Source organism: Garra rufa, chromosome 12 (assembly GCF_049309525.1).
Source record: "Garra rufa chromosome 12, GarRuf1.0, whole genome shotgun sequence".
Classification (NCBI taxonomy): Eukaryota; Metazoa; Chordata; class Actinopteri; order Cypriniformes; family Cyprinidae; genus Garra; species Garra rufa.
In genome coordinates, this window is record NC_133372.1 from 21,211,070 (window position 1) to 21,228,287 (window position 17,218).

The 17,218-nt window shown below is 41.1% G+C and overlaps 1 protein-coding gene across 4 annotated transcripts in view; it reads left to right on the plus strand.

The window, feature by feature from the left end:
• rhbdl3 (rhomboid, veinlet-like 3 (Drosophila)) overlaps positions 1-17,218 on the plus strand; it is a 122,623-nt gene that overhangs the window by 40,841 nt on the left and 64,564 nt on the right. Inside the window, exon 1 of one of the 4 annotated variants that reach the window (XM_073851801.1) lies at positions 8,076-8,188. The exons of the other annotated variants lie outside the window; for them this stretch is intronic. Within the exon in view, the coding sequence (XP_073707902.1) occupies positions 8,093-8,188 (96 nt within the window). The 5' untranslated portion in view covers positions 8,076-8,092. Of the gene's footprint in view, positions 1-8,075; positions 8,189-17,218 lie in introns of those variants that run through there. 4 annotated transcript variants of the gene reach the window in all.

Consider the following 17,218-nt stretch of genomic DNA (forward strand, 5'->3'; position numbering starts at 1 on the left):
GGTCTGGAAGGAAATGCTTCAGAGCCAGGAACACTGCCAACATCTCTAGGCAATTTATGTGCCAGGAGTGATGCTGGTCGTTCCATAGGCCTTGGGCGGAGCGGCCACTCATGACCGCTCCCCACCCGGTGAGGGATGCATCTGTCGCTAGCGTGACGCGGCGGCAAGGAGCTCCCAGCACTGGACCTTGTAGTAGGAACCAGGGCTTCTTCCACATGACTAAGGCACGTAGGCAGCGCCGCGTGACCTTGATCTTGCGGAATGGGTTCCCCCTCGGGGAAAACCCTTTGGTTTTGAGCCACCACTGCAGTGGTCTCATGTACAGCAGTCCAAGAGGTATCACGTTGGATGCAGCTGCCATAAGACCTAACAGTACTTGGAGCTGTTTGACAGTGAGTAGCAGGCCTAGCTTGACCGCATTTACTGCAGTAAGGATCGACTCTATCCGAGCAGGTGACAATCGTGCCTGCATCGTGGTCGAATCCCAGATTACACCTAGATAAGTGGTTCTCTGTAATGGAGATAGCACACTTTTCTTGGCGTTGAGTCTCAACCCCAGCTTTTTCATGTGAGCAAGAACAACATCTCGATGTTGAGCCGCTAACTGTTCTGAACTGGTTAGAATGAGCCAGTCGTCTATGTAGTTGAGTATGCGGATGCCCTGGAGTCGCAATGGAGCCAGAGCAGCATCCACACACTTCGTAAAAGTTCGGGGAGAGAGCGCTAGGCCGAACGGAAGAACTCTGTATTGGTAAGCTTTGCCCCTGAAAGCGAACCTGAGAAACTTCCGGTGTTGAGGAAGGATGGAGACGTGAAAGTATGCGTCTTTCAGATCTATCGTGACAAACCAGTCCTCGGACCTGATTTGGGACACGACCTGTTTGACAGTCAACATTTTGAACTTCAGTTTTCTTACTGAGAGGTTTAGCTGTCTGAGATCTAAAATGGGCCGCAGGCCCCCATCCTTCTTGGGAACAATGAAGTACCGGCTGTAGAACCCGGCTTCTCTGCATTGAGGAGGGACCACCTCGATGGCCTCCTTCCTCAGGAGAGTATTCACTTCCTGTTCCAATACCAGAGCCTGCTCGGGGCCTACCAGAGTAGGAAATACCCCGCTGAAAGGTGGCGGCCTGGCGCCAAATTGAATGGAATAACCTTTCTCTACAGTACGCAGGACCCACATAGAAATATTTGGCAGTAGTTTCCACGCTGCCAGAAATTCTACTAAGGGAACCAGCCTCTCGAGACTGGTCTCTGGATTTATTAGAGGAGCTAACTTGGTGACCTGTAGCAGCGAACTGGCAGGATGCACCTGAAGTGAGCGCTCTCGAGACCCCCGTGGGGGTGGCGAACACTCTGGTTCCGCTACGTTTCCGGGCGGAAGGACCAGAGAATGAAGTTCGCGGGAGACTGCCGCGCCCTGTAACACCGGCAGGGTTAGCTGACGAATCTCCTGAGGGCCCCGAAGAGAGGTGGTCACCGTACTCCTCAGAGGCGGTGAGGCACCTGAAACTTCGAGAGGGGCTGCCCTCATTGGCCCTGGGCCACGACCATCAGGGCCATTTAGCCGCGGCCCTCTTAGACTGTAGGACGACCCTCAGGTCGGGCCTAGTCTTCGAGGACCCCGGCTTGGAGCGTTGCTGAGCCCGCCCTCTAGGCCGTGCCGGAGGGGCACGGGTAGCAACGCTCCTTTTCTGGGTCTCCCTGTGTGAGGAGCTGGAGTGCGGCTGGGGCTGCTCCCGTCCAGCAGCCCCAGAGGAGAAAGTGCGGCGAGGGAGGTAGCGCTGGAACGCCGCTGCCTGCCTACGGGCCTCCTGGTGCCTGTTGACAACTGTGTCAACAGAGTCACCGAAGAGGCCAGCGGGGTGCAGGGGGGCGTCCAGGAGCGTGACCCTGTCCTTCTCTTTCATGTCGGACAGGGTCAGCCAGAGATGCCTCTCCGCGGCCACCAAGGCTGCCATAGACCGCCCAACAGCGCGAGCGGTCTCCTTGGTGGCCCGAAGCGCCAGATCAGCGGTCCTACGCATCTCTGACACGCTCACCTCCTCGCCATCACTAAGCTCCTTCAGCAGGTCGGCTTGGTACGCCTGGAGCACAGACATGGTGTGTAAACATGCACCAGCCTGACCTGCTGCCGCATAAGCCTTGCCCATCAAGCCTGATGTTACTTTTAATGGCTTGGTGGGCAAGGACGGAGCCTTCAGGGACGATGCCAGGCCGGGAGACAGATAGCTCGCTAGTGTCTGCTCGACCTGAGGCATCGCCCTGTAGCCGTATCCCTCCATCCCCCCCACATTACCGTAGTAATCTGAGGCGGGGGAGAAGAGACGAGAGGAATACGGCTTATCCCACGACCTCGCGATTTCTTTATGGAGGTCGGGGAAAAAAGGAAGGCTCCGTTTGGGAGGTGCTGATTTAGCCCGCAGGAAGCGCTCATCAAGCCTGCTCGCCTGGGGCTCTGGATCTGGAGCGGGTGACCAGCTGATGTTGAGCTTGGCCACCGCGCTCGTCAGCACCTCCACCAGCTCCTCATACTGGGGTGAACGGGGGGGCGGTTGTGGGAGGTCAACGCTCTCGATGTCAACCTCCTCGGAGGAAGACAGGAGAAGCGTTGACTCCTCCTCTCGGAGGGAAGGAACCGCAGTGCGGGCTTCCTCATCCAAGAGGAGGTCATACGATCCGCTGGGTGAGGAGAGAGATAGGGGATCACCCGTCTCAACTCCCTCCAGCAGATCTAGCTGCGAACCCCACGAGTGCAGCTGCCGCTCCGCCTCGACGGAAGCGGGGCCAGACCCGCGGGGAACGCTAGCGAAAGCCCCCTCCTCAAAGAGGGCTTTCCGGGAACGGAGCAACCGCAGCGGCATCCGCTCGCACTGCGGGCAGCCAGCCCCCTCAAGGGCTGACCTAGCGTGCTCCGCTCCCAAGCAGGCTACACATAGATCGTGTGTATCCCCACCAACAATGAAGCGTTGGCAGGGAGGGACACACCGTCTATGTGGCTGCTGAACCGCCATAGATCGCTCGTTCTTAAAAGAACGTTCGTTCTTAAAAGAACGTTTTCCCCCTGGCATTTCTGCTCAAATAAAAGTAGTGCAATTGGCACTGAAAAACAGCAGAATGCGAATCAGACAGACAATAACACAGAGCGCTCTCGCTGAATGACAAAAGCTGACGCCAGCTTCAAACGCACGTGCTTTTATACTTCCTGGTCGATGACGTCACCGCGCCTGTGACGTCACTCCCGTTTCTCATTGGACGTTGGACATGACTCAGAGTGCGGCCCGCCAATGGCGTTCCCCACAGCGTTTCAGGACGCAGTGTAGAGTTCCCGGAAGGGAAACATATTTCACGGGACTTGTGAGATATAAGTCCTGATGTATATCACATGTTCTGAGAAACGTGTCACAATAAAAGAGTATTTTTATGTAACGTTTGCTTTTTGTTAGTACTATCAGATTACTACTATCAGGTTAAGGATAGGGTTCAGTCAGGGGTGGATTATGGACCGGGTCAATGCGGCCAGTGCCCAGGGGCCCTTGACTACCAGGAGCCCGGGGGGGCCCTGGGATTTAAGGTTGCACCATCCAGTTTGGTACAGAAAACCCAGCAACAATGAAGATGTTTATTTATGTTTACTATATGGGTCCCATATAACCTATACAAGGATCTCCATGTATGAGGGCTGTTACTATAAGGCCCTGTGAATATATGAATCCCTGCACACCTCTTATAGAACCATTGTTCCATCCTGTTTCAAATCATGTTTGAACCAATATATGAGCTTCCTTCTTTGTGTGAAGGGTATCAGAAAACTTACTATTTAGCAGAATTGGAAAGAGATTTATTGCCAAGTAGGAATTTGTTTTGGTGAGAGAAGTTGTTTCCAGTGTACAGATATAGACAAATTATGTACAAATTTGCACGTGTACGTAAAATTGTTATTATAACTGTCTATCCTCTCTAAGTTGAAATTAAAAAAGATGCATGCCTGAAAGAAAGAAAGAAAAAAAGAAATTCAAGTTTTTGTTTTTAAATAAGGAGACATTGAGTTCATCATAGCTTACGTTTGATCAATTTAGCCTTCTCAAATCATCATGACTTGCCAAAAATAAAATCTTTAAGCATCACAATGTTAGTTTAAACGTTAAACCTAGATAAATGTGCACTATTAGGCACGATGTGCTGGATTTCACGATATGAAAACAACTTAAAGGTAATAAAGGTAAGAGGTAAGTAATATATAGTCCGGACCGGTAAAGGGACTACATTTATTTGTGTGCACTCACAATATCAACAAAACATTGTGTTTTGTAAAATAAGGAGAACAAACAGGATGCACTTTCTAAAGTCTCTGTGTTGAACAGGAGCTCTTCAAAGGAACCAAAAATCAGCGAATACTTGCCTCTCACAGACATGATATATCTATAGAAAGCTTGGCGGTAACTGGCCTGGGGGCCTTAGGAAGTCATAATCCGCTCCTGGGTTCAGTGTATGTGGTGCGTTATTTTCTAAAAAGATTTATTATTCAAATTGGTTTATTTTCAAGTGAGCATATTTAGCACCTCTCGCCTGACATTTCATTTCCAAACTGCTGCAGTACGTACAACAACCAATGTAATAAAACATCGCCACATTCATGTTCATCTGTTTCAGGATGAACTGAGCATATTTTCAGTGCCACTCACTGAACATTTCAATTTGAAAGTGTCAAGAAGCAGCGTAATATCATTTTGCAGAAATGACACCGCAGCCACATTTTTCCAATGAGCCTGGGTGGTTTTGTACATGCTGCGCAGTGCAGCCTTTGTTGGTTCACAGCCTGAGGACTGGGCCGATTTACAGTACAGTCTTCTAAAGCAACAGAGCAATAGCTAACATATGCAAAGCTCTGGAGGCCATAAAAAAAATTCAATGGAACTGAGCACCCAGACAAAAGTGGTTCATTTTGTCTATGTATAATGTTTGATGACACCTTTTGTTTGAAGTGCTAATTACGATTGTCTGTACATATTTGACTTGTTTCCACACACTGTTGCTTTGTAATTTTGAATAGTGTCTTCAGCCATGAAATTACTGTGCTCCCAAGCAGTGAAAATGAGCTTGTGTTCACACTCCCTGGATAGTGTTCTGTTTTCACATTTCTTTTAATAGCCGCTGTGAATGACATCATACCGTAATCTGGGCACAGTGTTTGTGCTCTTAACGGTTTTGTGAATGCTGTCTTTGAGACCTCTCTGAGCAGTAGTTTTTAATTAGCAGCTTTTAATTCATGTTGGTCAGCTCGGTTCTTTATCTAAAAGCTGTGTGGAGGCTGTAACTCACATCTGATGGCATTTGTGACCCTGCTGCTTTTCCAGTGGCATTGTTTCATGTCATTAATTGCAGAGACACCAGGCCCTGGTCTAACCATTAATGAGAGAACAGAAGGTCTTGTAACAGAGGTCTTTAATGGCACTGAGCTGAAGAGGGATAGCCAGTGTTTCAGTGTGTGTGTAGTGTGTTTCTGAATCTAAGCTTCCAAATTAGCATTTTGTTTTGGTACTGGATTTAAAATGTTCTCCCTTCAGAATCAAATGAATAAAACTAATTTATGAATACAGTATTTGTATTCAGTATTCATTTCTATAAAATGAGTTATTTCTGGATAAATGAGCTCCAAAGTTCTATGTTTAACATATGCAAATATATTCATGCATTTAGATGATGGTGGAGTTTTTCCCTTTTTTTCAAAGAAAAGTTTCTGGCTCTCATGATAGCGAGTATTTGTTCTGTGCTCTGACTGCCTTGGATGCCAGCAGTCTTTCTTATAGACCCCATGGTCTGGTGTTGCCACTACCATAAGTGACAGAAGGGCTCATACTCGCCAACTGGTGCATATTGTAATAGGAAATATGTTAAGGATTAGACTTTGTGACATCTTTAATCTTTTTCATGAGACTTGGCATAAAAATACAAATATTCCATTGAACAAACATTTAAAATGTCATTTAATTTATGTTCATTCCACACTAATTTAGAGATTCAATGTGAAAATATATTTCTATCATGACAACATTTTAGCATAGTAATGGATATGACAATGTTAGTGTAGTTGGTCTTGACGGAATAGATCTGCTACGCTGTTGTTGTGAATTATTGTTGCTGCTGCTGCAAAACCAGTATAGGAACTGTGATACGGCGCTGTGAGTATTTAAAACATACTGCTGCGGCACAAGCAGCATATATAATAACCTGTAGCAGATCTAAACAGGTGGAGCTGGGGAAGGTGATGGGTTTCAGAGGAAATGCTCTAGTGAATGCTAACCAGCCATTTAAATGTAAAGCAGTAAGGTTATTAGCTTCGTTTGCAACATCAGCTTGTGCTAAGTAGTTCAATGCTGCGATTAGCATAAGTTTACGTTTACAACCCATCAGCCTGTCATGTAGAGATTCATGGCAGATCTTGGCATTTATACAATACAGTATACATATTTATTGCAATAGCAGAATGAAACATAATTGATGGTGGTGATTACTTCCTTATTGTATGCTTGTGTGTATGTTTAAATCCTGTTGTTTGTGTTTCCTATTCATGAGAAGATAATTATGCTAATCCTCTTTGAATGACATTCTTTCCACATGAACATGTATGAGTTTGGTTACAGTAAGCTCAGTTTGTGCCAAGTAATTTAATGCTGTGAATATCAGCCTGCACCAGAGTTTCATGACAGAACTTGGCATAAATAAAATTAGATAAATAAATAAATATAGAACAAATTAGTTTATATCTACCAATTATGACTTTACCTCTCACAATAAATTTTACAGTATTATTTAATTTCTTACAAAGGGACATGGTTTTTGTAAATTTAATTCATGACTGTTTCTTACAGTGGCATCTTTTTATATCTTACACAGTGATTTCATTTCTCACTATTAATTCTTTTTTTCTAATAGCAAACCATTATGACTTTATATCTCACAATGTGTGTTGACTTCTCGCAGTGGCATTTTAAAATATGTCTTTATATGTTACAACTGTGACTTTGTATCTCGTAATGGTATGGCAAGTTTTTTGTTTGTCTTGTTTTTTTGTTTGTTTTTTGTTTTTTTGGTAATTGGGAATTTATTCCTTGTATTTGCAATACAATATTAATGTATTTATATGTGACTTTGTGTCTCCCAGTGTGATTTCTTGCAACTGCAAGAATTTTTCTTCTTATATTATTATTTCTTACTTTTTCTCACAGTTATTCATTTATTATAATTTACTCAGGGGTGGAAGTAGTTTCCATATGAATCAAAGAATTCAACAATTGCTACTATTATCCGGCGATAATATTAATCTTTTATCTAGTATTAATCTTTTTATCCCTCCCCTTCCAAACACACATACACACACAGAATGTGGCAGTTGGTGAACTCTATTCTCTCCTGTGTAAAGAAGACTGTTTAATATGCGGCTGTATGAAAATGAGGCCTGGAACACCAGGGGTCTCACAAACACACACACACCACCCCTTTTCTTAGCTCTGTAATGAAAGATCAGCCCCAGGACTGTCTTTAAGCAGGATTAATGTGGTATTTAATTATCAGGGCTGCAGTGGTTGGTGTTTACAATTGCATACATTTTATGTACAGCAGGGGTTCATAAAAGCACTATCAACTTCAATCAATTGAATGAAATGATATTTTAGGAAAGGACTTAGCACACATACATTTTGCTGAGTCATTTTGTAAGATTCATTGGTTATATTTGTGTATGTGCAGGCTCAGCAGAGAGAATATGTATGTGTGTGATAGATAATTAGGTAAGGTGGCAGAATAAACTAGGCCATCCCAACCCCGTTGTCGGAGCTGGATTCTCTCATCTCTGTCTGTTAGCCAGTTTACTAAAAATAGTTCATGGTATGGCACCATGAATGTATGTGTTTTCTTGTTCACACAGAGAGTGCGTGTTTGTGATCGGGTACTAAGAATGTAGGCTAAGAGGTTGAGGGTGGAGTTTGTGGTGGGTGTTTGTTTGCATGTGTTCTGGGGGTGGAGGTCTGCACTGAACTGTAAATCCCCAATGGGCAGAGATTAGGCTCTGTCTACAACTCTCTCTCTCTCTATGGGGACAGTGTGGGACAGGAACAGATCATACCATGAAACTTGTGGGGACAAAATTAACAGCATGCAAAAGTTAGCAGAGATTATCAAAGAGAAGGTGGGTGCATTTTTAGAGGAGTTGTGTGTTTGTATGTCCGAATAACAGTGGAAAATGTTTTTTATAGTCCTTTTATATTTTATAGTCCTGTTTTGCAAGTACATGCATTCAAATAACTGTATATAATAACTAGGTACTAACCCTGAACCTAACCCTAACCATGTAGTTATCATATTTTACCCAGTACATTTTCAGTTAAATGCAAGTACACATAGTATAAAATAAAGTGCAACCAAACAGATAGTCTGTAAATTCTGATTGAATGAGCCATGTTTCAAGCCACTGACAATATGTGCTCACCTGTGACCACACATTCTATATCAGGGATGTCCAAATCTGTTCCTGGAAGACCACTGTTCTGCAAAATTTAGCTCCAACCCTAACTAAACATGCCTGAATCGGCTAATCAAGGTCTTCGGAATTACTAGAAACTTCCATGAAAGTGTGTTGGAGTTGTTTGGAGCTAAATCTGCAGAATGTTGTCCCTCCAGGAGCTGGAATAAACACCCTGTTTTATATCAATGCACATGGTTGCAGTGCAGTGTCATGGTTGGCAACTGTAAACATTCTGGTGAACTATATTATGTTATTTATTGCAATAGCTAAAACATTAGTACCTTAAATGTTATACAATTAATCATTATTAATGTAACAGTAATTAGAAATAATATTGTTTAGGGATTAATTTAATTATTTTTGTGTATATATCCATATATTAATAATAAATATAATTAGGGCCCGAGCCCAAAAGGGCGAAGGCCCTATTGTTTTTCTAAGGATTATTATTATTATTAGGGCCCGAGCCCAAAAGGGCGAAGGCCCTATTGTTTTTCTAAGGATTATTAGGGCCCGAGCCCAAAAGGGCGAAGGCCCTATTGTTCTTCTAAGGGTTCTTATTTTTTTTTTTTTTTTTTTTATTTTTTTTCAACCGTTTGGGCACTTCTGGGGGCCTTAACATACTCAAAAACTCTTGAAAATTTGCACACACGTCGGAATCTGCCGTCGTCCGGACGCCACAGAGGCTGGGACCCGGGCGTGGTTCAGGGCCTCTACAGCGCCCCCTGGAACACAGTTTGAAAACTTGATGTACTGCGCACACATACTTGCGCGTATTGATATGAAACTCGGTACACATATAGAACTCACCGAGCTGAACAACTTTTGTACTCTATGTCATAGGCTCCACGCAACAGGAAGTGAGATATTTAGGGCTGTTTAAAAAGTGCATGCTCTGGAATTTAACGTACTCCTCCCAGGAATTCCATGGGATTGTCACCAAACTCGGTCAGCATGATCTCAAGACGTTGGGGACGCTAAATTGCGAGGAGATTTTTGATATCTCGAACGGTTTGGCCGTGGCAAGGCGACAAAGTTATAGCGAGAAATGAGAAACAGGAAGTGTCTAATAACTGTTGCACACATTGCCTGATTCTGATGAAACTTCACCAGTTTGTTCGTTGTATGATGCCGATTCCATAAATGTGACTATTATGAGTCAAAGTTATAGCGCCACCAACTGGCAGCAGGAAACGTGTCATTTTCAAAATGCTTTGAAATCAGCCTCTTAATTTTACTCGATTTTCTTTAAACTTCATCAAAATCATGTCAAAACACGGCCGATAAGAATATGTAAAGGGGTCGATGATAAATCAAATGCTGTTGCCATGGCAACGTGTCAAACTTTAAAATTACATTCCTGTCTTTTCGAGGCAGATAACATGCTTAGAATTTCATGAAACTCAACACACACATCAATATTAATGATAGTTAGACACTGGCAAAAGGTCATAAATGGGCGTGGAGCAGGCACTCTATAGCGCCATCTTTTGACAAAAGTTGGGGGGTTAGTTTTTCCTACAGTCACCAAACTCTGTACATATATTGTTCTCATCAATCTGGACAACTTTCTAAATCAAACTCATTAGCTGAGACCAACAGGAAGCCGGCTATTTTGATTTGAATGTGGATTTTTTGAAAAATCAGGTAGTAAACAATTTCACACTACTCCTAAGAACAACCAGCTGTTCACACCAAACTTTTTTAACATGAAGAGAAGATTCTGAAGATGTTAAATTGCGAGCGGATTTTGGATATCTCGAACGGTGTTGACGTGGTGATTTTTTAAAGATGTAGTAAAAAACATAACCATAATTTTTTATATCTTTAAAGTGCAGCATCCAAACTCTTTAAAACTTTTTTCACACAGAGATCTAATCATTCTGAGCAAGTGCTGGAAATATAAATTTTATACAAGCTTCAATGAATTAAAGAAAATTAAAAAGATAACTCAGAAACCTGCTGTCACTCTGGTGAATGTCTCTACAGTATGTGTGTGCGTTCAGTCAGGCACAGAGAAGCTCATTATTGCAGGGGGGAGGGGTGAGAGGCAGAGAGGGTGACAGAGTAGAGAGCCATTCTACAGACCATCTTTGAACAAAATGCACATACTGTATGTAGTGTAATTACATAAATATGTCTGATCTTTGAGAGTCTGATATTTTGAGAAAATATAAAGGGTCACTAAGTCTTTCATTGTTCGTATTTTGCAGTTGTTGTTTATTAATTTTTTACTTAACTGTACCATGAACTTGTCCTATTCAGTCACATAGCAAAAGATTAAAAAAAAATACAACTTTTTAGCATGATCAATTTATCTTCATTGATAGACAATATTTACATAGTGTTATTTATTGAATATAAAATCATAATAATAAAAAATTAAGACAAACTTTGACAACAAAACAAACGTTACTGTTATCTCTTCAAAACATCTGAAAACCATAATTTTAAGATAAGTTATATATATGTATCATCCCGTTAAAATACTCAACTTGATTTTTAAAGATATTTTGAATGAATGGAGCGTTTATAGAGCACTTTATTGTGTATTGCTGTACACCCACATGAACTGTGTTCATGTTCATGTTAATTCACAGTACATAAACTTTATATGAATACTTTTTTTAGCTTAATATTAATTAACATTAATAAATGCTATTTATTTATTGGACATGTTAACTAATATAGTTAATTTTAACAAATGAAACTGGATGGCAACATTTTATATTTTGTGTGTATGTGTCTGTGTGTTGATTTTAAAGTGTAACCCTTTCAATTCTGTAAACTTAAAATCAAAACTAGCAGATGGTTACTGTGAATGCATGTGCCAACTGGGCACCGTCTTCGTTATTGATTCTTAGTTATGTAGCGCTTAAGAGTGATGTCTTATAACAGGAGTCACCAGCAAAGCAATATCCACACAAAAATTGTACAGATAGGTAACAATGACATTTAAGCAGAAGTGGTGGATGTAAAGCAAGCAATAATAACATTTTGCTATCATCATGAATCATGTTCTTATCATCTTCATCAGAAAATAGGGAATTTGTAGCATACTGGTTCACAGTTGGCATTTATCTGAAGTCCTTGCATTGATTGCATTTAGTTAAATCAACATTATATTTGGTCAGTCTGATCTTGAGGCCTTAGAGATGTTAAATTGTGAAGATCTTGAGTTTTCATTAAAGGGCATGTCCGTGGTGGCCTGACAAAGTTTGATGTTTCTGCATAGACATAGAAGTGGTTATAACTTAGCCTGAATATGTCTGATCTGCCACAAAATTCACAGGTTTGGTAAGAGTCCTGGCCTGAAGACACCTAAAGACCAATATTCAGATATTATCATAGCGCCACCTGTTGGCAGCAGGATATATCATATCTTTCACTAACTCAAACATACCAAGGTCAATCTGCACCAAACTTCATATGTTTGATAATAGTGCTGGCCTGAACACATCTACATGCCAATAATCAGTTATAGGCATAGCGCCACCAGCTGGCAGCGGCAAGTTTGGCACATTTAAGTGACTTTGACATATTTCTCCTACATTTACTGTATTAAAAGCATACTGCCCACCGTTTGCTGTTTTCCTGAAGCCACCGGTCGGCGGTGAGCCCGGGTGCGAGGGCCCGTTCATCGCTGCTCGCAGCTTTAATTATTATTATTATTATTTTTTTTTCAATGTTTTGGGGGATTTCGGGGGCCTTAACATACACGAAAACTCTTGAAACTTTGCACACACATTGGAACCTGCGGCCATCAGGGCCGGACAGACTTTGACATGGGGGGGTCACCTGGGGGGGGCGTGGCACAGCGTTAAAAATTGCGACTTTTGAAGGGCTCTGGAGCGCACAACGGTTGACCTACAGTCACCAAAATTAATACACATATAGACCTCATCGGGCCGAACAAATTTCACACTCATAGTCCGTGCTTCGCCAAACAGGAAGTCGGCTATTCAGGGATGTCTAAAAAGTGCATGCAATGGAATTTGAAATACTCCTACTAGGCCTTTCCACCGATGGCCACCAAACTCGGTCAGCATGATCTCAAGACATTGGGGACGCAAAATTGCCAGGGGATTTTTGATATCTCGAACGGTTTGACCGTGACGGGGCGACAAATTTATGGCGAGAAATGAGAAACAGGAAGTGCCTAATAACTTTGACATACTTTGTCTGATTTTGACCAAACTTCAGCAGTTTGTTCATCGTCTGATGCCGATCACAGAGATGGGACTATTATGAGTCAAAGTTATAGCGCCACCAACTGGCAGCAGAAAGCGTGACGTTTTTGAAACGCTTTAAACTCAGCCTCTTAATTTTACTCAATTTGCTTCAAACTTCATCCCAATAATGTCAAAACACGACCGATAAGAATCTGTGAAGGGCGTTATCCATAACTTTTATCATGTTGCCATGGCAACGTGTCAAACTTTAACTTTAGTTTTTTGTGTTTTTGAGCCACTTAAAATGCTTAGAATTTCATGAAACTCAACACACACATCTGTATTAATGACAGTTAAACACTGATAAAAGCCCATAAATGGGCGTGGAGCAGGCGCTCCATAGCGCCACCTTTTGACAAAAGTTGGGGGGTTACTTTGTCCTACAGTCACCAAACTCGGTACATATATTGGACTCATCAAGCCGGACAACTTTCTAATTTACACCCATTAGCTATGACCAACAGGAAGTCAGCTATTTTTATTTAAATATGGATTTTTGGAAAAATCAAGCTGTGGAATTTGAAATACTCCTCCTAGACCTTTCCACCGATGGCCACCAAACTCGGTCAGCATGATCTCAAGATATTGGGAATGCAAAATTGCCAGGGGATTTTTGGTATCTCGAACGGTTTGGCCTTGGCAGGGCGACAAATTATGGCGAGAAATGAGAAACAGGAAATGTCTAATAATTTTGACACACTTTATCTGATTTTGACCAAACTTAAGCAGTTTGTTCGTCGTATGATACCGATCACAGAGATGTGACTATTATGAGTCAAAGTTATAGCGCCACCAACTGGCAGCAGGAAGTGTGTTGCTTGCAAAACGCTTTTAAATCAACCTCTTAATTTTACTCAATTTGCTTCAAACTTCATCAGAATAATATCAAAACACGGCCGATGAGAATCTGTGAAGGGGTCCTTGATACATCAAATGCTGTTGCCATGTCAACATGTCAAACTTTAACATTTGTTTCCTGTGTTTTTAAATATAGCTGTGAATAAATTCATATCACTCATAGCAGAATCAGACAGTTCACACCAAACTTTGTCAACATGATGCCAAGATACTGAAGATGTTAAATTGTGAACGGCTTTGGGACATCTTGAACGGTGTTGATGTGGTGATTTATGAAAGTAACAATAAAAAAGATGAAGAGTTATTTTCATATATCTTTAAATTGCATTATTCTAACTCATCAAAACTTTTTACATATAAAGAACAAGAAATTCTTAGGAAATACGTGTAGTTTCAAAATGTTATCATGCTCAGAGGCCCCAAAAACATTAAAAGTGTCAAATAAATTCGTCAGATTAAAGCTCTAATACCAGGGATGAACACTAGAGGTCCTCATAAGATAAGGAATCGTTTGACCTCTAATGCTATTTAGCTCATTCTCAGTGTATAAGAATGAAAATAATCCATAGAATCAGTTGATATAGACTGTACTGTCAGTGTACTTTTACATAATTATTTTGTATAGGTGCTTAAAGAGCATTTAAATCTTTTTTTAATCTTTTAAGGAAAAATTATATGATTTATATACATATATACAATCTCACTGATAGAATAAAAAATCTTATAAGTATGACACTATACTGCTCAGTTCACTTAATTAGAATGAGAAACAAATACATCAACTAAGTTAATATGTATTTATTTTTAATATATTTGTTTATAATTATTTCACAGATGCTTATAGATCATTAAAATAATATTTAAAAATGGATGTAGATCATAAAACATGGTAACTATTTAAAATAGGGTCTCTTTTGTTAACATTGGTTAATGAACTAACACACGAACGAACAACGAACAATATATTTGTACTCGATTTTCTTCAAACTTCATCAGAATAATGTAAAAACACGGCCGATGAGAGTCTGTAAAGGCGTCCCTGATGCATCAAATGCTGTTGCCATGGCAAATAAATAAAAATACAAAATACATTCAAATATTTGTTTCCTGTGTTTTTGAGGCAGATAGCGTGCCTAGAATTTTATTTTCCATTTTCAATTTTCAATGATTTATTATATATTTAAAGTGCAGCATCCTAACTCTTTGAAAGTTTTTTCATACAAATAACTATTCATTATGATTAAACACAGTTCATTTCATAATTATACAAAACTCCACGAATGAAAGAAAATTAAAAAACAAATCTGATCTCACTCTGCTCTGCACTCTATGTGTGTGTTTGTGTGGTAAGTGGCTGAGTGTAAGGAGGTGGGATGGGTGGCAAGAGAAAGAGTCAGACAGGAGGAGAGACAGTTAGGGTTAGTCCAAAGGGTTATTGTGAATGCATGTGCCAACTGGGCACCGTTTTCCTGATGCTATCGTGATGGCAACTGCCAGACGGCGAGGGCCCGGTCAACGCTGCTTGCAGCTTTAATTATTATTTTTTTTTCAATGTTTTGGGGGATTTCGGGGGCCTTAACATACACGAAAACTCTTGAAACTTTGCACACACATTGGAACCTGCGGCCATCAGGGCCGGACAGACTTTGACATGGGGGGGTCACCTGGGGGGGGCATGGCACAGCGTTAAAAATTGCGACTTTTGAAAGGCTCTGGAGCGCACAACGGTTGACCTACAGTCACCAAAATTCATACACATATAGACCTCATCGGGCCGAACAAATTTCACACTCATAGTCCGTGCTTCGCCAAACAGGAAGTCGGCTATTCAGGGATGTCTAAAAAGTGCATGCAATGGAATTTGAAATACTCCTACTAGGCCTTTCCACCGATGGCCACCAAACTCGGTCAGCATGATCTCAAGACATTGGGGACGCAAAATTGCCAGGGGATTTTTGATATCTCGAACGGTTTGACCGTGACGGGGCGACAAATTTATGGCGAGAAATGAGAAACAGGAAGTGCCTAATAACTTTGACATACTTTGTCTGATTTTGACCAAACTTCGGCAGTTTGTTCATCGTCTGATGCCGATCACAGAGATGTGACTATTATGAGTCAAAGTTATAGCGCCACCAACTGGCAGCAGAAAGCGTGACGTTTTTGAAACGCTTTAAACTCAGCCTCTTAATTTTACTCAATTTGCTTCAAACTTCATCACAATAATGTCAAAACACGACCGATAAGAATCTGTGAAGGGCGTTATCCATAACTTTTATCATGTTGCCATGGCAACGTGTCAAACTTTAACTTTAGTTTTTTGTGTTTTTGAGCCACTTAAAATGCTTAGAATTTCATGAAACTCAACACACACATCTGTATTAATGACAGTTAAACACTGATAAAAGCCCATAAATGGGCGTGGAGCAGGCGCTCCATAGCGCCACCTTTTGACAAAAGTTGGGGGGTTACTTTGTCCTACAGTCACCAAACTCGGTACATATATTGGACTCATCAAGCCGGACAACTTTCTAATTTACACCCATTAGCTACGACCAACAGGAAGTCAGCTATTTTTATTTAAATATGGATTTTTGGAAAAATCAAGCTGTGGAATTTGAAATACTCCTCCTAGACCTTTCCACCGATGGCCACCAAACTCGGTCAGCATGATCTCAAGATATTGGAAATGCAAAATTGCCAGGGGATTTTTGCTATCTCGAACGGTTTGGCCGTGGCAGGGCGACAAATTATGGCGAGAAATGAGAAACAGGAAATGTCTAATAATTTTGACACACTTTATCTGATTTTGACCAAACTTAAGCAGTTTGTTCGTCGTATGATACCGATCACAGAGATGTGACTATTATGAGTCAAAGTTATAGCGCCACCAACTGGCAGCAGGAAGTGTGTTGCTTGCAAAACGCTTTTAAATCAACCTCTTAATTTTACTCAATTTGCTTCAAACTTCATCAGAATAATATCAAAACACGGCCGATGAGAATCTGTGAAGGGGTCCTTGATACATCAAATGCTGTTGCCATGGCAACATGTCAAACTTTAACATTTGTTTCCTGTGTTTTTAAATATAGCTGTGAATAAATTCATATCACTCATAGCAGAATCAGACAGTTCACAGCAAACTTTGTCAACATGATGCCAAGATACTGAAGATGTTAAATTGTGAACGGCTTTGGGACATCTTGAACGGTGTTGATGTGGTGATTTATGAAAGTAACAATAAAAAAGATGAAGAGTTATTTTCATATATCTTTAAATTGCATTATTCTAACTCATCAAAACTTTTTACATATAAAGAACAAGAAATTCTTAGGAAATACGTGTAGTTTCAAAATGTTATCATGCTCAGAGGCCCCAAAAACATTAAAAGTGTCACATAAATTTGTCAGATTAAAGCTCTAATACCAGGGATGAACACTAGAGGTCCTCATAAGATAAGGAATCGTTTGACCTCTAATGCTATTTAGCTCATTCTCAGTGTATAAGAATGAAAATAATCCATAGAATCAGTTGATATAGACTGTACTGTCAGTGTACTTTTACATAATTATTTTGTATAGGTGCTTAAAGAGCATTAAAATCT